Source organism: Triturus cristatus, chromosome 2_1 (genome assembly GCF_964204655.1).
Source record: "Triturus cristatus chromosome 2_1, aTriCri1.1, whole genome shotgun sequence".
NCBI lineage: Eukaryota > Metazoa > Chordata > Amphibia > Caudata > Salamandridae > Triturus > Triturus cristatus.
In genome coordinates this window covers 975,429,015-975,453,344 of record NC_140581.1, presented here as the reverse complement: position 1 = coordinate 975,453,344, position 24,330 = coordinate 975,429,015, and the positions used below count along the sequence as shown (strand labels likewise).

At 43.1% G+C, this 24,330-nt stretch overlaps 1 protein-coding gene across 1 annotated transcript in view; it reads right to left on the bottom strand.

Annotated features, from left to right (window-relative positions):
- Positions 1 to 16,038: 16,038 nt before the first annotated feature.
- The window catches only part of LOC146866144 (G protein-coupled receptor 54-like), a 708,070-nt gene continuing 699,778 nt past the window's right edge, over positions 16,039 to 24,330 (bottom strand). The window contains exon 5 of the mRNA XM_085640803.1: positions 16,039 to 16,389. Within this exon, the coding sequence (XP_085496929.1) occupies positions 16,039 to 16,389 (351 nt within the window). The remainder of the gene's footprint in view (positions 16,390 to 24,330) is intronic.

The window sequence follows — 24,330 nt, the reverse complement described above, 5'->3', positions numbered from 1 at the left end:
CTTGAGGGGGCCTCCCTGCCAAATGCAGGGAGGATTCCTCTTCCGGGCACACTGAGGCGCTCTCAGGCCAGGGTACTGTGTTGAGGGGGCCCCATGGACCTCTGTTCCCCCCCACACTGCAGGGGCGGCGTGGGCCTTTGTTACGCCTCTGGCTGTGCCCTACTTTAGTGATGTGCCATTTTAGAAATGGGCAGGTCGCAAATTTCCAATAAGTTGGGTGGGTCACCCAGTGACACATCTGCAAGTAGCACATTCGTTCTATCTCTGGCAGGTGAAGCTGCTTAAAGGACAACAGACCATCATGGTAAACAAATCCCAGATTAATTTACAATTTGCTAGCTGCCATGCCTGGAACTCTGCTGTTTCTTGCTGGTGAGAACTTGGGATTTCCAATTATCAGGGCTATTGGGCATAGAGTTTAGGCTCAGAGGACGTGCGGCTCTCAAATTGACCCCCAGTATCGAGAAGCTGTATACTCCCCATGTTCTAGGTTTTTTGGGTAGCAATGGTATTCCACACATGGATGTAGGCAACGGACTGGTCCATAAAGCACCATTTTTTTTCGAATGCCGTAAAATACCCCTTCACAATATTTTTTAGTTGGGTGGCTATATCGTAATGCCTGAGCCAAGGGATCCCCAATCCTCTCTCCTCTAGTGGGGCATACTGATGTTGTTTGGGTATCTGAGCTTTCTTCCTCTTCCAGACAAAGCCCTCTATTAGTTTCTGTATGGCTAGTTATGTGCCCTGGGGTGGCTGTAGGGGAAGTACCTGCATAGTGTATAGTGTTTTCGGTAGAAGGGTCATCTTAATGGTCGCTATGCGACCCAATTTTGGAAGTCCCCCCATCTGCCACTTCTGGAAGCCCCACAGATCATGTGCAGGAGATCGGAGTACTTTTTTTGAGCAGTAGGGTCTATTGCAAAACATATTTTAATGCCTAAGTAAGTGATATATCTTTGCACCCATGCAAGGGGCAGTATTCCTGCAGGATGTCCTGTTGCTTCCTTAAAACATTGATCCCTAGAACCTGTGATTTTTATGTGTACACTTTAAACTCCGACACTAGGACAAAGGATTCCAGTTCATGTGTCAGGGCTTGGAATGTGGTTGTTGGGTCTGTAAGCATCAAAGGGACATCGTCATCATAAATGGTTGATTTTTTATTTTAGTTTGCCAAAGGTCACCCCACAAATCTGAGCTTTCTGGTGGATGGTTTCAGCAAGGGGCATCAGGTAGAGGGCAAGTAGGAGTGGGGACAGAGGGCATTCCTTACGCATTCTTCTCTTTATCCCAATGGGGCCCGATGGTGTGCCATTCAGCTGTACACTAGAATCTGGGCATACTTACCCACTTTTCACCCATTCCCAGAATCTTCGTCCCAATCCAGTCTTACAAAGGACCTCCTGGAGGAAGGGCCATTGGACGCTGTTGTACGCCTTCTCGACGTCTATGCATTGCAGGAAGGTTGGAATCTTGGTACCTGTAGCCTTGTGAATGATGTGTAGTATGCACTTTGTGTTCTCGGGACATCCACTTTCGGCAGAGGAATCCCATTTAGTCAGGGCCCACCAAGTCCTGCATTTAAGGGACTAACCTCTGAGCCCTAATGCCTGCAAAGATCTTCGCTTCTGTGTTGAGTAAGAAGATTGGACTGTAGGAGGCGCATTTGGCAAGGTCTTTCACAAACTTTTGTATGAATGTGATCAAGGCTAACTGTTTCATAAGAGTGAGTGATTCAGTCTCTGCAAATGAGTTATAGAGTTTAGTCGGCAGGAGGGCAAGCTTTGGGCAGAATAGCTTATAAAAGGCTGCTGTTTACCCATCCTGGCCAGAAACTTTTCCTGTGCGGAGGTGATAGATTACTTCTGCCACCATAATTTCTTTGTCTAGTGTGTTGGACTGTTGCGCGGTGAGAGTTGGTAGTGTGACCCTATCAAGGTAAGCTTGTGCATTCCCAGTGGAGGGTGGGTTTGAGGTGTATAATTCAGAGTAGCTTTTTCGGAATTGCCTCTGGAGTGTGGTTCCTGCTAGTAGGGTGGCATGCTAGCAAGCCAGATGTCCTCTAACCCAAAATCTTTAAGCCAGGCCCGCCCCATATTTGAAAAGGCTCCCTTTAGACCAACCCTTTGAACTGAATGGTCAAGGCTATTGTCCATCAACATATTAAAATCTCCCCTGATAAAAATCTCTGGGTTTGGAGTGGACATGTTTCGTGAGATTGCCTCTCACAAGAAGCTTTTTTGATTGTTATTTGGGGCATATACTTTGCAAAGTGTCTGATTACTGCTCTATGTGCACCACTGGCATCCTGGACAGAATTTTGACAATAGTGTATTGTATCTTGCCTTTAAAATATTAGCCAGTAATATAGCTACCCACACTTCTTGTTAGGGCAGGACGACAGAAGTTGCTGAGTAAACCAGCAAGTGCGTAGATGGCTCTAGTTTTTCCTTCAGAGATGGGTTTCTTGTAGAAGACAAATTTCACAGTCAAGAGTCTTTGAGCATATGAATCAGGAAGCCACGCTTTGCTGGGGCATTGAGGCCCAAAGTATTGAGGCTAGGGACCTTCAGTAGTCTGTAAATTTAGTCCAAATGAGCCACCCAACTAGAGCCTGCACTGGTATCTTGTTTTCCCTTGTGGTAGAGGATGTCAGAAAGTGCTGTGAGGTGGTGTGGTCCCTGAATTTCCCCTTAAAGTTACCCACTGAACTTAACATACAACCACTCTCACCAACTGGAGTGTATACTACAGATTCTGAGTTCTGGGGTTGCCCATTGGGTCCATGATCAATTTTACCAGTCCAATATTTGCCTGCTATATTACCTCTTCAGTTGTGTAGCTGTGTGCCTTATGTCCCTCACTGCAGGTCTGTGTTGCATAAAAGGCAGTTGGCCATAACTTCAGTCTCAAGACTCAAGATTGTCCGTATTTAGTTTATTCAAGAAAACCTGTCTGTCGCTATGTATTTCTTCCTCAGATGGTCTCTTTGTTGATTTCTTCAGTGAAATATTAGTCCATCTACCTGCTGCCGTGAAGGCCGCTTCATTGTCAATGGGGGCCTGTTTGGGAGACCGTCTCTGCCAGTTCCAGGATTTACAGCGTTCACACTGCCTCTGTGAGAGAGAGGAATTATTTGTCTCTCCATTTCAGGTGAAGAGCAGGTGGAAGGAGTTCACCCAATGGTATTTCACAGCTTTGCAAGATTTTGGGGAAGGGCTTTAGCTGTCAGTGGTGTTGTAGGGTGCTCAGCGCTAGGTTTTGATACAGACATATAATGACAGAACAGAGCCCACTTGGCGGTCTGCCTCCATAATGACCTCCTTTGAAAAAATACTGCAGGTATGTCAAAATATCCAGGGAGGCATTTCCAGGACCCGTAACCTGTGTTCACTCTATAGGTTCTATCTATTTTATGTCAGCTGTGGCCAGATCATGAGAAAGTGGTTGAATAGGCATTTCACATGTGCCTCAATGTCCCCCATTTCTGCCCTCAGCAGGGCTCTCCAGATATGAATATTGAATTTCAGGGATCTGCTTTCTAAATCTTCCAAGTGGGCATGCTGTGTGAAGTTTTCAGCTCACAGGTCCACCAATTCACGCCTGAATGAGTTCAGACCCTCCTCTTTCACGTCACTAGTGTTCTCAAGGTGAAGATTCACTATACCAATTTCCTCATTTCATGGCACATGTCTTTCATGTCTTTCAAGACTTTCTCCCTTAGCAAGGAGATGTCCTTGTGAAGCGTGCCAAACAAGTTCTCCATGGAGGCCCGGGTCACAGAGTGCTACCTCCAATGGTGAGGATCTCTGCAGGAAGGGCTTCCTGCTTTCTCCCCTGTCAGTGCTCTGTTCATGTTCCACCTCGGATTTCTTAGTTGCTGCCTTAGTAGGCATGTCCTTGAGGGTGGAGTCAATTTTGGTTTATGTTTCATCATGATATGGGGGATCTCTGGGCCCAGAACTCTCCAGTGTCCACTCAACAGCTTCACCATCCAGAAGGTCTGTTCAGGGGCAGTGGAACTTGTGGACCAACCCACTGGTTGCCTGCATATGGAGTCACGGCTCCCCACTCGCTGCACTTGTCCCTGATAGGGGTGAAGTCAGTCGACAGGGCTCATCAACTGCTTTTCAGGCCAGCTCAATAACGGTTGTCACCATTAGACGGGCGAGTCACCCACCTTCGATTCAGGAGAGGCCTCTCATGATGCTCTGCTGGTCTTTAGCACATTTCAGGTAGCAGGGGGTGAGAAACGCCTCACTGTGGTCTGGGTGCCGTCAGTATTGGGGCTTGGAGGAGATCGCAAAACACTATGCATTCTCTGCCCTTCCATCTAGGCATGAATGGGCCAGGCTGCATTCACTTGGGGCCTGTCACCTCGTGAGATTGCCCTGGTAGGCCCAGCACAGTCCTCAGTAGCCGGCGACAGAGCCCCATGTGGGAGAGAGTGCACTGCGTGGTTTCTTTGTGGCACAATTACTCTACACCCAGAGCTCTGTGTCCATCCAGGAGGCAGGCCACTGGTCATTTGCTTCTGCCATTTATGTACCGCCTAAGGATTCGTTTGTTGGCCCCCCATACAATCCAAGCAGCCAGGGTGAAGGAGGCCTCTCCATGAGGTGCAAGGCCAGTCATGCCTGTCAGGTCTCGACCATGGTCTGATACTTTGTCCAGCAGCTAGTTGGATCTGATGTAGTCCTACAGTGGCAAATCAGGGACGGGGGCGCTGATATGGGAGGACGGGCTCAGAGCGAAGAAGAGGTTCTCATACTATAATGAAATTTACAAGCTGAGTTCATCAAGAGCTACATGTTTTTAACATCTGTTAAAACAGGATTTAACTGGTTAAGAGATTCTTAAGTGACAATGTCCAGAAGGAAAGCATAGAAAATGTTAGGACAGAGAGGAAAGGCAAAAAGAATTTTGGGGAGTTGATGATTATTAAAAGTAGTGGTGTGCAAAATAATAATTTCCATGATGAAGATATGCAAAACCTTTCCAGCTTCACAAAGTGTATTATCTTCAAAGAGCGCACCTGTAGTAGAACATTCAAGTGGAAAAGATTTTGCAGGAGAAAATGTATTTGCCAAAAGTGTTTTTATTTTAAGGAATTTTTCAATAACATCTACCTCACCCGATATAAAGTGGCTAATAGTTAATGCCTAATCGTATAAATACACGTTATGGCTTTTTTAATGCAGGAATTATATGCAACCATCTTAAATAAATAAAAAAGTCAATGGTTTTACAGCTGACACACAGGGCCTGATTCTAACAGTTTTGTTTCTGCACACCAAAAAAGTAGTAGTCCCTGTGCAGGATGTGCCTGACAAATCTACTTTGGAACAAATTGCTTTCTGACATCATGCCTTGTTAGAAAACAATCTATATCTGCAGGCGCATCTGCTCTGAGGAGAGCAGATTAGTGAAAGAGAGGGCTGTGGTTTGAAATAGCAGCTCCTTCTTTCACTGAAGGGTTACTGGCCTTTGAAGAGCTGACTGGCTGAGATGTACCTCTGATCAACTACACCCCCAACCCAAGGAGTGCCTTCGGTGGACCTCTGACTGCACACCACCTCTGTGTGGCTCAGTCAGTGCACCTTCTGACAGCTTCTTTACCCCTGGGCCCATGTCTGTATTGTGGTACAGGTGCAAAGGCAAAGTGTTCCTTCTTTTTCTAGGGGACAGGCCTGTATGCAAATGAGGGAATGCCCCTTCAGGATCGCACCTGTGGAAGATGCGCATCAGCACGGTCCATGATATAGAAGTGGTTGAACAAGCAAGTGTGGCTCCTTCTCTAATGCCACAGTGCTTCATAGCAGAAAGAAGCAGACTCAAATTACCATTGTGCCCCTGGAACACCTTCTGTAATATGGCCCCTTATGTGACCTGCAGATCAGAAGTTGGTATCTTGTTGAGACTAACCCAGCCCTCTATTCTTTGGAGGTCAATAAACTGAAGATTATTACACTGCTAACAGTTCCGCATGTTATTTAAAGCACTTAAAAAAATCCACATATAAAACTAAAATGCTGACTACAGGGACAGCAGAGACAAAATCATACAGTTGCCATAAGTACATTAAAAATAAAAACATGTTTTTCTGATAGATAAATCATACGTGCTAATGCATACACTTAATCATAGTTAACATTAAGCCTCTGTGACAAATGGTCAAAGTTCAAAGTCATAATTTATTGTATCCTTGATAAAAAGTATCACAATGTATAGAACAACACAAAGAAGAAAAACAATACATCCAACAATAAATGAAAACTTTTAGCGAAACATATTGTCCTTTATACACTCAAGGAAACATGTTAGTCGCTGAATGACGTCAGCCTTTTTGATCTTGAGAGCAAAAAGGTACCTTGAAAAGTGCTATTTAGTTCTGTAGCGATTACTAAAATAACAGCTGCCATGAACGAATTCAACAAATCCATTTAAAAACTGCAAAAATTTGCAATTAAAGCATGTACATCTAGCTTGTGCGTACACCTAGTCTTCTTAAGGCAGTTTTTAAAAACAACTTCTTTCATTCATAACATGAGAAATTGACGTTTTGTTAAATTGTGGAGATCTAAAGCTCCTTTCTGAAATTCATGGAAATCTCCAAGATTGGTTCTACTCCTTTACGGAGAAAAGGCTAAACCTTATAGGCATATAGTGGACAAATAATAACAACTTGGAAACGTATGGCTGTAGTTTATTGACCTTACCCCTCCAATACAGTGCCAGCGTGCTTTTTTTGTCAGACATTGCTTCATCCCTGCAGAATGTGACATGCTTCTCAATTGCTCAGTTGCAATTATTTAAAAATGTTATGATTCAGTGTTGACTCCCAGAAGTCCCTGGTGGTGGATGCATATAAGGAGACCATTGAGAATAGCAGCCAGAGATGGTACTCGAAGGCTTGTGGCAGGGTAGCACTTTCAGATATTTTTTTCTCACCAGGGTTAATGCGATGCCAGTTGTGCACTGTGCCAGTTCTTAAAGCTAAGGACTGTCGGGTCAAACAAACTTCCAACCTTAGCTGCTCCTGTGGAATTGACTGTCTTAAATTGAAATATAGATCTAAATCAATTACAATGTTCCAAAATAAACCATTTTGACAATTTACCTGGAAAAACTTGGGAATGGGAAAAACGTGGACCTTATTACCCTCAAGAGAGGAATAAAAGACTATCCAGAGAGTTCTTTTAAAAGGCTTCCCATTGCCCATTTAGGTGATGCTGCCTTTGTTTTAAGATGTTCCATATGCTGATATTGGCTGTCTCTTTTCTGAAAATTAATGCCTACATATTTATACGGCTATACATTTGTGCGTGCATTTCCATTCAAGGGCCATCTCCCTGGCTTTTTAGGTTTTTTCCTGATTATAAGGAGCGTTGTTTTATCAATGTTAGTTATCATTTTATTCTGCACAAAGTAGAATGTATCTCTGATGATTGATGTTCCAGGCAGATACTGGTTTCATCTAGAAAAACTGTATCATCTGCATATTGGAGCACTGGGATTACCTTGCCTCCCATTTTAGGGGGACATAGGTTTGAGAGATTGATACATAATCCCAGGTCTGCCACACAGAGGTCATAACAGAGGCACCAAAAAGGATCCCTATTTCAAATACCTGTCTGTGTGGCTCCTGTGCCAATGATTTTAATCTGAACCCAGGTTTCTTATTAAAGTTGGCAGGTGGTGCATAATAACAAAGGGCCAATATACCAGTTTTGTACCAGTGGCCATAGCGCAGGTCTATCAGTGCTGTAAATTGCATTTTAAGGTATATGAACCCAGCATAAATTAACTGAGTAGCTGAGTGAACAGACTTAGCCATCAGCATTGAAAGAGAGATCGCTTTCTTTATGGTGCCATCATCAGATCTGAGTCCTGCATGCAACAGAAGGAGATTGTTGTTAAGCACTCAGCCATTTAATTCTTTAAGCAGGATATTAGAATGATATTTAGCTTCCAAATCATATAAAACAATCAATCTATAGCTCTTAGGATATTCTTGGGGCCTTTCTTAGACAGAGGCTATAAAAGTAAGCCTCCCCATGAGTCTGGGACTGCACCTGAATGCACACAGTTATTGTAAAGGGTAAACAAAAATTGTCTTGTTTAAATTTGGCAGCTGAAAATCTGTTGGGACCAGATGCATCCTGGGACCTGGATGCTAATATCACCTCCTTAATTGAATCTTGTTTGGTAGAAGCTGAACAGTCATGGCTATCCCCTGATGAACACCACTTGCTCTACTTGCTTGATGGAATCATGTCTAGTTCTCGGGTAGGCAAGAGAGAAGGTCTGGAGAAGGTGATCGCTCTCTACTCTTACCGTGATAAAAAAATCTGTTATCTGCTGTGTCCCTTAATTTGTTTATCTACTCTTGTATTGGTGGGCCGAAGAGCAGATATTTGGAGAAATTGTTAATCTAGGATGGTGGATAGATTGTGGCTAGGGAGTTAGCCTTCCATAAAATGGTGCTAACAGGCTCACTTAGGGCTGCTTTCCTTTTAGCACCTTTGTCGGCTTTCTTTGAATCATTTAAATTGTTACTGCACCTGCAGTAAACCTAGATTCTTCAACTGACACTATATAGGGATTAATGACACAGTTGGAAAGTCTTTACTCACTAATGCATTCATTTTTGTTATAAGAAGAATAGTTCATATCAGTGATTGTTGCATCTAGACTCTTTGTGTCACAGTTATCAAATGCTGGGCGCTGCAACTACATTTTACTGGTTGGGTTCAGGTTGACGAAAATGACAAGAAGGTCCCCCTACTTAGGTTGCATTTTTTACCACTTGCTATATACCGGGATATGGAGCCAGCTGCTGAAAGCTTATTTGCCTTTGTCCTTGTCACCTGCTTGTGAAAGGACTGTGCATATTCATATTTATCCACAACTGTCAGTTCCCAAATGACAATGATTTACATTGGGCTGGATGATAATTTCAAATTGTTGTGATATTTGCTGAGTCAGACACTAATTCTGCTAATGTCACTTTGTGAATTCTACATTTATGTATTCCAAGAAAATGATAAAAAAGAATTCCATCTGAGGTGGAAATTGAAGGCTGAAAAAAAACAGGTAACTAATCAAGCCTATATGGAGATGATTCCAAAAGTGTCAGCAATGACAAAGTCACTTTTAAAAACAATGGAGATAATTAACTGGAACGGTCTGGCTGACCAATGACTCCACATCTCCATTCCTTGGCATTCACATCACTTGAGGCGATCCCTTCTGCTTAGCATCTGTATCTTTCCAAAGATGAAACCCAGTCTACACACTTCTATAGGTGACAGTGCTTAATTTGAGCCGGAGGTTTCCAATGCTCAGCACTAGCACTTAATCATCAACCCTGGGGCTTTTCATTAGCACCAATTAAGGACACATTCATTTTTGGTAGGCACAGGGAGAATAAGTGATTCGCCCAAGATGTTGAGCTGACGCCCAGACTCAGATTCGAAACTGGTTCTCCAGCGCCGAAGTCGGCAGCTCTAGCCATTACTCCACATCCTGTCGCCCGCTTTCACAGTTAGTAGTTGGATCTGTTTTAGGAGCTGCTTACAGGAGAAATGGCCTGGTGCAAGCTGCCTCCTGAGGAGAGCCCCAGCACTTATTTGTTTTTTTACAAATTAACCAGTAATAGGTGATGTGTATTGTGCAACACACTTATTATGGTAATGTACATACCTGTCTTGAATCTCAAGTGGAGCAGCAGTGTATTCCAGAGAATTGCAAGTGGACTTAGTCCATGCATGGCATATTCCAGTTTGAAAATACTAGATGAAACCAGATACCTGTGGACAGGGATGGTCTGCTGAGTTTATTGAGGCCTCGTGCAAGGTGAACTGGAGATGTAATATAGTCAAGGCACTGCAGATAAAGGATAAATATCTGGCAACACAACTCATAGAAGTACTAAGAGGAGAAAAATCCAGCAGATTATACAAGGAACCAGAAAGGTACCAGAAGGGGTTGCTAAAGATATGGGCAGATCCATTGCAGAGGAGCTTCAGAAGAAGGTGTTTGTCAAGAATGGGGCCAAGCAAATCAGGTCCATCAAGGAATATGCCACATTCTCTGATGCATCAGATGACTCATCATCTTGTACTCTGGAAGAGGATCAAAGTCTAAGGGCTAATATATTGGTGGAGGTGTCCTGGCATCATTGTTGAAATGCATTAGTGCTCACATGTATGTCTAGTTAAATATATTTACAAAAGTTACAGGTGCCTACACAGTTGAGCCATCACCATGCATAAACCCATCCTGGATGCCAGAAGAGATGTGACTCAACTAAACAATCTATTGGTTCCGACGTTTGTGACTAAGCCTACCCACTTCAGGAGAGCAAGGACTCCTTTCGAGAATTGCTGTACAGTTTGACAGAAGGGCCATTCACTGCAAGGTATCACATAGATATAGAGTGAAGGCATAATTACAGAAGATCTACACAGGATTTCAATTGTAAATCCATCAAAGTAGTTATTGTGCGGATTGGGAATAGCCCCTACAGATGGATTGCAGTTCTCCCTTTAAGACTCTAAAAGGATGACCTGGAAAAACTAGTGGAATGCTGAAAGAATATTAGCTTCTATAGGGTGAAAGCATCACACTTGACAGCAACATCTTTAGTAATAGACTGATGATGCCTGCATCTTCCAGGACTGAAGACTGGATACTAACTAAAAGAATGTAGCTATATAACTTTATTCCAATGAGTTAACTCTTCATGCTTTAGCTCTGGGAGAATATTTCCCCATATTAAAGGAAAATAAAATATTTATTTCTTAAATGGGACAACTTATTGTCAGTCAATAAAAAATAAAATTAAATTTTGTAAGCAGTCCAGAAGGCATTCTGGGGCTTCAAGACATCGCCTTTCGGTTAGGGGCAGACTAAGCTTCTTCTGTGATACCACAATGGACACTGCTAAAAACCACTCTGCAACAATCATTACTGTGGATAAATCGGGAGAAGTTGCTTGGAGTATAATACTGTGTATTCATTTGAGAGAACTGCAAAGTCTGTATTTCTAATCAGTGGGGCATCCACGTATTCCCTCAGGGTCATAAATTAGAGTTTGCATCATCCTCACAAGAATATACAGAAGGTAATTATTAATATATACCATAGGATTCAATGACGATGGATTCATTAAGGAAAGACGTTCAGTCCCTTCTAGCAAAGAATGTTGCCAGACCTTCAAAGACAAAATGACCATAGACCGTAGTCAATTTTTTCCCAATTGCTTCAAAGGGCTATAGTTGGTCATAGACTTTCAGAGGGCAAACACGTAACTGAGAGCTCTGGATTTCAAGAAGGATTCATTGAAGCTGGTTATTTCATTGTTTTCAAAGGAGTACTTCATAATATAGTTAGATTAGATTAACATATATCTCCATAGCCACTTACACCCAGCACACCATCATTAACCACTGTTTGCAGTCCAGGGGGACCATTACCAGTTTATGGTTCTGCCCTTCAGCCTGATCATGGAGTCTCATATTTTCAAAATCGCTCTGGCATCAGTACTTGTGTTATTCTACAATGAGGAAACATCCATCTCCATTCAGAACTCAATAATGCTTTCTCAGCTTGTCTTCAGCAGAAGGTGTGAGAGTGAGAACTGACAGTGATTTAAAGCACTCTTTTTAGGCACGGACTCCTCAGTGGCCCCCAGAAATCTATTATAAGATGAACATAGAAGATCACATTCTTTGAGATCCATTTCCAGATACTGCAAATGGACTCTTTTTCTTCTGAACCATAGGTCACTGGTGCTTCAGTGTCTTCTGGCATTCCTCACCCAAATGAAGTAGGAATCAGTCACCCAGGGACTTTATTTTGAAAAGTTAAATTTGCATTACTGTAGGCTAGTTTAGCCAACAATTGGTGACCACCGATCATTCACAATCAAGGATATTGATTTATAGCATTGGAACATTTGGATTTAATTACTCTTTTTTAGAATTCAAAAATTCTTATTATTTCGAGGACTTCATGGATGCTGTCTTCCCGATTTTAGCGCGCAAACTTTTTATCCAATGGCGACATGTCACTTTACCCCTCAAGGCCGTCACAAGCAAGTGGTCGGCCTCCTCTAATAAGTCTTGTGCAGAAATCTGGGTTTTAAACATTGTCTGAATGCTTTTAGAATTTGTAAAACCAGTACATCGAGCCCTATTGTTTTTGCACTTTCTAAATTTTTGCTAGCTATGTGGTGCAAGTGGCATAAATTAATTGATATTGCTAGCTTTAATGTTTATGAAATGAGTGTTTGTAACCTGACATATTTTTAAATATTGTATAGATGAGAGGGTATTCTTGCCTGTGCGAAAATATTGCCATGTGTATATAAATGAATTTTAAATGTTACTTGCCTTCCCTTTCCCCCTTCTTCCCTTTTGTGTTTTACTCTGTACTCTTTTATGGCCAAATTGGCCGAAATAAAGAATTTTTGATGATGAATTACTCTTTTACTAACTGAAATCAAAGTCTTGGGATCAGTGGAGCCTGAGAACTTGAAGAAGAGACTACCATGCCAGTCCTAATAGCCTGTGGTAATAACAATGGGAGTTTAAGTATTGACTGATGGAGCCACCACTATAAAGATTTGAATTCTAATTCAGTGATCTCCTGAGAAAGAGTGCAATAATTGAAATGGAAGGAGCTTACAGTAGTATTCCAACTTCTACAACCTTATCTCAGACTTTCATGAACATAAGGTTGATGGTTCTGAGACAATGCAGAGTGGTGATGTCACATGTCAGTATCCCAACAGCATAAGATATTAATCCCTGGTGTCAGCTGTCTTGCCTCTAGTTCTGGTTGCAAAGATGCACCTTCCTGTCATTCAGTGATAGACATGAAGGATACACACACAATCAAATAGATAGATAGGATGATAGGATGAGCAGGATTTTCCAAGTGAGCCAGAACCTCGCATTGGCTCTTAGATTGTTTCAGGCAGTATGAAGCAGGCTTGAGGTGTCAGTGATAGACTTGTTTGCAGAGCTTCTGATATATTACTCATATTTTTGAAACACCTAAGCAGGATCAACAGATGCATTGCCTCTGGTGGACTACTATCTCTTATTTTCAAGTTTATAATTTATATACAGCAGGACTAAATCTAAATTGTTCTAGAAGTGGCCTACTATTTCCAATTTTGCTAACCAAGTTGTTCTTCCTAATGTTGTTTCAGAAGGCAGTATGTTTAGTGAGGAGATTATCATTGTTGCCAGATTAGTCATATTACGTTTGTATATTTAGAGGATAATTCAATGAAGAATGTATTTTCATGTTGTGTGTAGAGGCTGAGCAGCCAAAGGATTCAGGGGTAGTTAGAGGGGCAAACACAGCCATCTCAAAGGGCCTCTGAGTTGCAAATCTATAAGAAACATTGGGGTAGGTTTGGAAAAAGCATCCTGAGAGGTAGTTTGCACTGGTTTCAACCATAGCTGCCATTAAACCCCCACTGTTTCTGCAGTATTCCAGTTGTGATACGATTCTCTGTCGAATCCCTGTAATATCTGCCATGCCTTGTGTAGGGAGGGCCAAGGTGAGAATGAGGGACATAGGGGTAATTGCTCAATATCCCACTCCTAATAATAATCATTTCTAATCCCACTCTGTCCCATCACATTCCTTTTAGCTTGATCAGCCTTCAAGAATGATGCAAAGGTTTACTTTTCCAGAGACGTGATACAATTGGGAACATTGCAGGCAGGGCCGGACTGGCCGTAGCGGGTATCAGGCATTTTCCCGGGAGGCTGGAAGGGTGGAGGCCAGTTTTGCAGCAGTGGGGGGGGCATTCTCTCTTACTGGGGGATGGTTTTGCAGCGGTGCTGCAATATCGTCCCCCGTATCCAAAGCAGCAGTGCTTCACACTTGCACCCCCATGCCTCCCTTGTGGGTGGGGGGGTCTGGTCCTACAAATGGCTAGGGCTGCTTTGGGTTCCCAGTCTGACCCTGATTGCAGCGAATATGCCAACTGCGAAAGTTACTACGCAGTACGCAGGGCTTCATCTTTGGACACATTTAGCTGCTACTCTGTGAGTGCTCCTGATTCATGATTGTAGGAAAGACTATCACGGTGAAGAGTAGAACTAGAAGTAATGAAGATTAACAATAAGTAATCAAAGCGTTATCATGACTGATGGTCAACTTGTGTAGAATTTATTAGAAATCTAACATTGGACTCTTTACCCCTGGACCTCTGAGCATCTCTACTGTAGTAATTTAATGTGTATATGTAAATGTGTGTGTCATCAATAAAATGCACTGTTGGCAGAGATTCTGAAGTAATCGAAAATAGCAATAGCTTTGTGTACATAATCAACATTTGTCCTTCTTCCCCTCTTTACAAATCAAGCAAAGCAATCTGATATAAAATGCTCTTTTGTTAGAAACACACACACACACTTTGGTAGCTGGCATCACATTTGCCTCTAATAATGAGAAAGCAGAAAAAATACACAGACAGAATCCAGTTATCTTAACAGCACATCTGCTGTTCAGCAGCCTTTGGAAACGTGAAAGTTTGAAGAACACAATCTTGGACGTGCACCACAGCTAGAAATGCCAACACATTTGTTTGTTTGCTCGAAGATTTTGCTTTGGCATTCTACGAAGGTCACTTGCTGCAGTGTCTCACGGTACACTGGGTGAATGGTTTAATCCAATGCACAACCTACATTCGGAAATAATCCTGGGTTTTGGGTTTTTGTAACCTTTTTTGTTTGCCAATGATGTTATATTTTGCTTATTTTTCAATCTCAAATATCTCAGTGACGATGGTCAGAGATAAGGGAAGAAAATCATATTTTCAACAAACTTTTTAAGAAGGAAAATTCTAAAATCGTGATCTGTGGCCTTCTCTTTGTTAGAGCTCTTGTCTTTGATAAGTGAATCTGTCGCTGTTCACTAATAAAAAGAATAAGGGTGCCTTAGAACTCGCAGAAATCACTCCTCACACCTGAGATCCATAAAAATAAACCACCTCTTCTTAAAACTAGGGCGATTGCTTGCTGCTGTTGGACTGCTGTAAAGTCCTTGCCAGAAGAGAATGTGAAGGTAAAATGTAGCTTTCAAGCTGTGCACAATGGAACCTTAAGTCTTCTAACGGGGACAAGCAGAAGCAAATCAATTATTCGGGCCAAGAGACGCTTCACTGTATTCAGTCTTTGGACTATGATCGTTCTGGACATGGTTCATTGTGGAAGTCATAACCTAGTCCCGCTCTGCTGGATTGCAAGGATACAACAACATTCACATTTTAGATGATGTGAGATGACTTCCTTTATCATACGCACATTCCTAGTTACTTGAAACAAGTCTTAAACTTCCAGTTAACTCCACCCGTCTGTTTCATAATTGTGCATGTTGATGTATTTCCGGTCGAGTGGAGCTCCCACACTTCCGGCGCTGATTTGCTAATGCCTCAGAATGCTAATGGGCTGATTTGGAATCTGGCGATAGGTACTCGTCACAAACATGGCGGGCATCCTGTCCCTCTCATTGCAAGTACATTTTGATATAATGCACTTGCAATAAGACAGACGGGCTGTCCAGCACATTTGTGAGGGATTAACAACCCTTCAAACTATAAATCAGGCCCATGGGCAGAACCTTCCAGAAAAAGCTTCAAGAATTCACCTTTTAATGGCCATAAAATGACTTCATCTTTGTGCTGTTGCACCATGAAGCGTATTCTATGCAACATGTAACACACAATAAACTCCAAATACACACTAAGAAAGTTGCATAAATCACCACTTTGAAGCGGTTGTATGAGAGACAAAATCAAACGAGAATTATGGATGAAATATATAGCTGCGTCCTCCTTGTTATTCAATGTTGTATCCTGTTGATATAATTACATGTGAACCACCTCCAAAAGAACAGCCCCAGAAGGGCTTGCAAACTTTGCTGATAGTCACTTGATGATCTAGTGAGCAGTGTAACAAAACAACAAGCTGGCTTCTCTGTCCTACTTTGATATCTCGGGGTTTTCCATCAGGTTCCAGAGGACAAGAATTGCATTTCCGTGTTTCCTGCGGCACCAGTGGCGTGCCCAACTCTCTGCTTGAAGATGAAAGGGAAGGCCTTTTTAAAAGACTTCCGAAAATTCGCCCCCATGAAAGCATACACAATGGGGTTGAGAGAGGAGTTTGAGTAGGACATGCAGTGAGCAAATATCTTGAGCTTGTAGGTTTTGTAATTCTTCTGAAAGGTGGAATCAAAGGCTTGGAAAAGGATAAACAGTTGGATGGGACCCCAGCAGATTAAGAAGAGCAAGACAATCACAACCACCATCTTGGAGATCTTTGTCCTCATAGCTTCAGACCTTTCTGCCAACAGCTGCACCTGAAAGACAAAAGAACACTGTGGGTTCCCGAGGAGCTGTGTTGCTGAGGACCCAAGATGAGGGGGGGGGGGTGGTTGTTGATGAAACATTAATACTTAGGCAGTATGAACTAGGAAGCCTTCAGCTACATACATATGACCATTTGCAAGAAACAGTTACAAAATGTGTTAACAGTCATAATATGTACTCAAAGGATTAAACATTGGTCGGTAAACCACCGTTTACAGCTCCTGAGCCTCCTAGTATATATATACATTCTCCCCGCAATCGCTGTGCACACTTTCAGGCATGAACTCTATATCTCTGTACCAGTGAGCCGCAACACCCTTCCGAGCAGGGATTTGGGAGGGGGAAATGGTTCACTGCCTAAATCTTCATCAGGACATCCTTTATCACATCTGGCTGGAGGCAAGACAGCACTTATGGTCAATGGCCTTCTGACTCTGTTATTCACTCACAAAGGTCTCGATGGGAAGGAAAGATTGCCATGGTAGTAGAGATTTTACTTATTTGCACTTGAAATACCAACAACAAATGAGGAAACTCTCTATAGTGAATGCAGTGTGCCCTTATGAAATATTAACTTGTAGCACATAAAGGAAGATAGGCATACATTTTCCTGGATTTGCATCACAATGACACTTTAAAGGCTCATTTGGAGCATGTGGATGGCCTGCTAACCCACCAGGTAAGCAGCAGAAATAGCTACCTCTCCACTGCCGGAGGGCCACATGTCATATTTATGGAACCCCAATTGGCAGGTATGGATATCTGTGCCTTTAGTAGGGCTACCGCTGTGGCAGCTTGTTGCGAAGGAAACTCAGTACGCTACTGAGATGAACACAGGTAAGTGGCTTTATTTGCAGCAACCACACAGACTAGACTCTTCCCTCTGCTGGCCAGTAAGCAACTGACCACCGGAGAACGTTTGCCTTCAAAAGACTACATGGAATCTCATGGCCATGAGATTCCACTTGCCCAGCCGCGCAAGACAAAGGTGCCTATGCGCGAGGTATATTAATTTAAAGTGTAAAGCTCACTACAACACATCCCCTTTCCTTTCACACAATAACAATCATAACTAAACCCGTGCAGCTTAAAACAAATGAATAAAACATTAAAGAGAAAGATGTGCATTGCAACACAGTGGTTAAAACAAATGAATACCCTAAAGCATAACATCAAATTAAAACAATGCAATACAATAGTTGAACGAGGAATAAGAAAGGTTAACAAACATAGTCCTAAGGACTGCAGATTTGTAACAATAACAGTATGTACATAATATTAACAAACATAGTCTCGTAAATACCATGGTGGTCTACGCTCCCTCACATTTCTTCCTCCCATAGAACTCAATAGGTAGGTGCATCTGTGAAAGTAGATGAGGATACATTTGTACTCGCCCACATTCCTGGAAACTCCTACTCCTGCTACCATTCACAAAGTCACCATCTTTCATCAACATATATCCACTGCACTCCTCAGCGCCTTTAATAGGACAATCACCATCTTTCTAATACAGTGCAACCCTGCGTAGATTCTATCGTTCACCATTTGCCAACAGAACATAGAATTGACACATGCACACAACTTTGAATGGCCCTTTAAATTTCGACAAACCTCTTACTACTATCCTGATCATTTTAATGTTTAGCCAATCACCCTCAGCAATCACACCTTTTAAACTCAAAACATCCTTCTTTTGCACTATCCTTCCTCTCCGTCATCCAAGGTGGCACCAACTTGGTACTCAGAACTTTCCCCCTCATCAATTCAAATGGCAATTTTTGAGTGGCCTTCTGCTCAGTGGTGCGATAAGTCCACAACATCTCTTACACTGCTCTCCCTACATCTTTTCCTCACCTCACAGCCATTTGAATCACGACCTTCACCAATCTGTTAGCCCTTTCAACAATGACATTTTCCTGTGGATTGTAAAGAGAGGTGCAATGGTGCCTGACACGCTGTTCTCCAAAAACGTCCCCATTCCATGAGAAACAAATTGTACTCCGTCATCAGGTATAAATAAAGACGGAATGCCGCCTTTTAAAAAATATGTATAGTGGCTTCAGTGATGATATCCTTCATAAATTTTATGCACAACCACCAACACCCACCAAAGCAAACCTATACTCACTGTGTAGCTCACACATCGAACCAATAAAATTAATGATCTCACTATGCCAAGCTTTCCCAGGATTCATATGTCCTCTGACAAACTGCGCACCAACTCTAAGGGGCTGATTACGATGCAGCCCATGAAAGGCTTCGGCCGACGCCGGAGCCGTTCGGGCCGCATCGAAATCGGCCCCTCAGTTTACTTTCCGACGGCCGCATTACAATGCTGGCGGTCAGAAACTAAACCGGCAGGTCATTCCGACTGGCTTCTGATGGACTCAAGGAGCCCGTCAGGCAGTCAAAACTGGCTCATAATCCCGAAGAGGGGCTTTTCCACCCTTGGGATTACAATGCACGGTTTTCAGCATGGTTTCCATGCGGCCTGTCCGACATGGAAAGTATGTCAGAAAGCGTGTTTGTGGGTCCCAGCAGAATCCCTTTGGGTGAGCAGCCTCCCTTGTTGATCCCTGGACCCTGTGGCAGGCAAATTCGGATGCCTGCCATGGGGTGCAGGGATGAACAGCACCTCCCATTTCCCTATGGGAGCATGTATTACGGGCGGTTGACAGCCGTAATGCATTTTCCCATAGGGAAATGTAGGAATGCGACCGAACACTGTCCAGTCACATCCTAATTAGTAGGTCGGGACTGCAGACCAGCGGTCGGTCAGTCCCAGGAGCGAGACAGTGTTGGGAGGACTTAATGGTCCGCCCGACATCGCAATTTGCCCCTTAGTGTTTTTTTCCCCCTCCTTACAAAGTCCACATTTCTCAACCAATGCAGTGATAAATACTTAGCTACCAGATTTGTACTTTGAGCCGACGTTTCGTCACAATTTGAACCAAATGGCCCTCAAGAGACATACCTATAAGTTTGGAACTCAAACCTAACAGTGGCACAAATCTATCACTTCTCAACAATACCCTATCCCACAAATGAGGAAAACTCCTCCAAAATCTTCAAAAAAACGGCTGGACAGACACTGAGACACTGAGACACAACTACCTCTTCTCTTTCCTGAAATCACAATGTGTGTAACCTCCTTTCATCAGCGTCCATTTCTCAAAACCACTCATCCACTGAGAAGGCACCAGACCTTTCCAATACAACATCTTGTACTGAAGCAACTGCCCCTTCATCATCAACAAACACCACAGGACCATCAACCAATTACTAGTTCACTATCATTCTAGACAAACAGTCAGCCTAAGTATTTTTCCAACCCTGAATATGCTCGATAGTGTAGCAATACTCCTGGACTTTGGCACACAGTCTCGCCAACCTTGCTGAGCCTTTACCAGCCCCACCAGGCAGAAGTATTTTGACAAGTGGTTTGTGATCAGATCTCAGGATGAGTTGTGTACCCCACACATACGTCCAGTAATAATCCACATCCCAGGCAGCAGCTAAAGCTTCTCTCTCGATAACTGAGTAATTTCTTTCAGCACTCGTTAAAGTCATTGAGGCAAAAGATACCGTTTTCTCACCACTCTTGTGTTTCTTACTGAGAATAGCACCCACACCCGTTGCACTTGCAACAAGAGTTATGACTGAATTGTGCTTGATTTCAAAAGGCACTAAGATCCTTGCCTCACAAATTTCGTTCTTTATTAAATTAAAGCACTCCTTCTGCTCTCTTGCCCATGAAAAACCCTGCCCTTTTCTCAGTAACAACCTCAAATTTTCTGTCTTCTTCACAAACCTCGATACAAACTTAGCATAGTACTCTATCAAATCCAAAAAGGATCTTAATTGCTCCTTGTCTTGGGCTGTAGGAGCCAATTTAATTGTTTTTAACACATTTTTGGGGGGTTTTACCCCATCGGCCGACAAGATATACCCCAAGTACTCCACCTGCTCCTGCAAAAAACAACACTTACACAATGTGGGACCCACTTCTACAAGTCTATGTGGAGCCTCTTTTAAAAACAATATTGTGTTGCTCTACGGTTTCGCCAAAAATCAATATGTCATCATGAAAATACAAAAGAATTATCCAGACCTTTAAAAACTTCAGAAATCATACGGTGAAAAACACTCACTGCCGCCAACAGTCTGAAAGGCATACAAGTGAACTGAAAGGGGCCTTCCATCGTTATAAAAGCCGTCAATGGTTTGGGTCCTCGTGGAGCTTGATTTGATGGTACACACTCTTTAAGTCTAATTCGGAAAATACTTCACCTCCACTTCAACAGAAGAACCAATTTGTTGATGTTGGGCAAGGGAAATGTATCAACCACTATATTCTAGTTCAGAGATCTCAAGTCCACACAGAAGCTGAAAGGTCTATAGTTATTTTTTCTCTACAGATGACGCCCAATTGGACACTTCTTGCAACATTTCATAAATACGATTCTTTTTTTTTGTTATAAATCTTTTTTATTGACATAAGAAACCAACATATAACACCCATATAATAAAGTGACATAGTGCATAAGTACCATAGCAGCATTGAATTATGAATATGATTCATGACCTCTCCCCGAACAATAACTGGTACTCTCCTTAGTCTAGGTTGAACTGGAACAGCTCCCTATTTGAGTACAATCTTGTGAAAATAACCACTCAACAGTCCTAGCTTGCCATTGAATACATGTCTAACAGAATCCAAAATATCGCAAACAGATTCACCCTCCACCACCATTACCTGTGAAGGAGTTCTTTGATTAACAATGATATGCAGATAGTACTGATGTACCCACCCCAAAATTGTGGGACCCTGTTCTGCCACACACACACCTTCCCCTGTCTATCCCTTCCTTTAAATGAGGTGTGTGCATCCATAAACTCCATGATGTTGATGGGTTCTCCTTGATATCCACCAGGGGAAATAGCCTTGGATTGTAATACAGTGCCACACCAGTGTTCAAACATCGATTTGGGAACAATGGTGTACATGGATCCTGTATTCATCATTAACTGTATACACTGCAAATTTATCCTACAAATTGCCTTGGGCCTATTCCTTCTTTTTCCACCCTCAACTGCATCATCTTCACCTCCTACACTCAAAACTATCCAGTCGTATTTGATACACTCTAAAAGGTTTCTGCCACCTTGGCTACCTTCTTGCACTTGCCAGTATCCCATCCTCATCGCCAAATTTGTAGCAAAAGAAACTCGGTAGACAGCTCGGATGAATACAGGTTATTGACTTATTTGCGGCAACAACACAGAGCGGACCCTTCCCTCAGCTGGCTAGTAAGCAACTGACCACAGAGAACGTTTTTCTTCAAAAGACTACATGAAATCTCATGGCCCTGAGACTCCACTTGCCCAGCTGTGCAAGACAAAGGTGCCTATGCGTGAGGTACGTTAATATGAAGTGTAAAGTTCATTACAACACAGCTCTATTGAAGATATGGATTCTTTGCTGGCTCAGTAACTTTTTTTGTTTTCTGAAAACAAACTACAAAAGTGGGAGATTGTGTTCAGATAAAAATAAAAGCAATGGCTCCATGCAGGGTGGGCTGCTGAGTCAAGTGATTACACCGGCAGAGCCATTTAAGTCTCCTCAGGTTTAATCCAGGTATTCCCACATCTCAAAATGGAGTTGATGAACTACAAGTTTAGCGAGGGAGCATTTGTGAACTAGGTTGCTGCTACAGCTCAACCACACTCTAAACTCTAAAGCAGCCCCCTGTTATAGCAAAAGCACAGGATCCAGCAATAAAATATGTTGTTACTAGTAACTTCAATGTCTGCAATTTTGCTGAAAAAAGCATTTGATTTTGTACTCAGCTTGGTGGTCTGTAAGCTCATATTATGTACAAAAAATAAACTTGGCTGACTGACTCTTAGGGGCCTATTATGATGTTGGTTGGAGTTGCCTCCAACCAACACCATCTCAGACTTGGGACTGACTGGCCTGAGGTCAGTGGTTCCGAACGCCTGATTACAATGCATCCAAACACTGTTCAGTCGCATACTCACTTTTCTCTACGGGATCTTGTGTTACAGGCGTAAACCATCTGTAATACAGCTCCTATAGAGAAATGGGTGTGTGTGTAAAACCCTGCACCCTGTGCCAGGCACTGCTTGGTGCCTGAGCACACAGTGCAGGGTTTTACAGGGGGTACCCTTGGTACCCCCTCGACCACCAACCATCGGCCGCAGGGTGAAGGGGTCCCTGCTAGGGGCCCTCAAAGTTAATTTCCAACAGCCTTTCCATGTAGGAAAGGCCAACACGGAAAGACTGTGGGAAACCAATATTGTAATCCTGACTGCGGAAACGCCATCTATTGTGGATTATGGTGCGGTTCCGATTGGCTGGAAGACTCAGAGAGCCGGTCATAATCGAGTCGGAATGTGACCGGCCAGTTTGCGTTCCGACAGCCGACATCGTAATCGGGCGGTAGGACCGCAAACCGACCGTGTCGGTCGGAATGCCTCCGACCACGGTCGGAAAGCTTCCGACTAGCGGTCGGAGGCTTTCCAACCAACATTGTAATCAGCCCCTGAGTAGCACTTAAAAATGCTTCTCCTGGAAACAAGTTGACAAGTGGTAGAAGGAAGCATTCAACATGCATGTATGGAGATAAATCTAAGGGCCTGATTTAGAGTTGGTAAAGAGTTTACTCCATCACAACATGATGGAGAACCTGTCTGAATTGTTACAAGTGCCATAGGATATAATGCACTTGTAATATGGCAGCTGGACTATTTGTCACAAAACTCCCAAACTTTGAAACAATCCCTAAGTCTTTTATGGTATGTAGTCTATGCTGTGATCTCAGAGAATAGATATCACAGTGTTATATGAAATCCGATGAAAGCCAAGCCGGTTGAATGCAAAGGCTGCCGAGTGTTTGTACATACTTGTCAGTCATACTTTACATGAAATAAAGCAAGCATTGTTTGCAGAATGAGCCTGGAGGTCACGTCTTTTACATTGAAAATCTAGACCTGTTCTCCTACATGCCCCACTTAGGAAGATTGGTGAGCCACCAACAAGGTAGGAATGAGAGATGACTGCCCTAGGAGGCTTTAGAAGCATCCTGCTATCAAAACACGGGTATAGAAGAAATTGCCTCCAGAAGACTTTTCGGAGCCATTGAGGCGATTGTGGTAAGTTTCCTGTAAACTTGGACACATTTTTGGAAGATTTCATTGAACAACTTTGTTTTCAATACATTTGCAGACACCAGAGAAGGTGTCAAGAATTCCTGTCATGCGAGGGGAGGAAAACGGTAACCAGCGAAAACGGACTACATCTCCCAGGATGCTTAGCGGTTGAGAGGTTATGTAAACAGGAGAGCTGTTACATAACTCAAGGAAAACACGCCCTTATGTAAACAGGAGAGCTGTTACATAACTCAAGGAAAACACGCCCTTATGTAAACAGGAGAGCTGTTACATAACTCAAGGAAAATATGCCCTATAAAGGGAGGAACCGGGAGGTACAACGCTGTCGGATATTGTGTTTACACCGACGTACCTGCTTAGTGAAGAGCAGTGTTCCGGAGTGGTGCTCCAGTAAGGCAAGAACGGAGGTAGGTCGAGTCGTTACTCCCTGGGCCGTGTCTTGCCCCATCGTCACCTGTGAAGGACCCGGAAGCTCTACCGGATAACCATTGAGCTTCGCTTTTTGACTCGGCTGAGTCAAAGCGCAGTGGCGCTTTTGCTGGTTGGAGTCGTAACTCCCAGCCCGACCAGAGATACAGGGACTGCCAGCTGTAACGCACACCAGGAGGTGTTTGCCGCGTTACAGACTCGGAAGTCCACGGGATCGATCGAGCGGCTGCTCTCGGTTCAGTCTTCTTTGCTTGTGATTGGGGTATCGGTGACGCATCACCAGGAGGTGACTCCGCGTCCCGGTG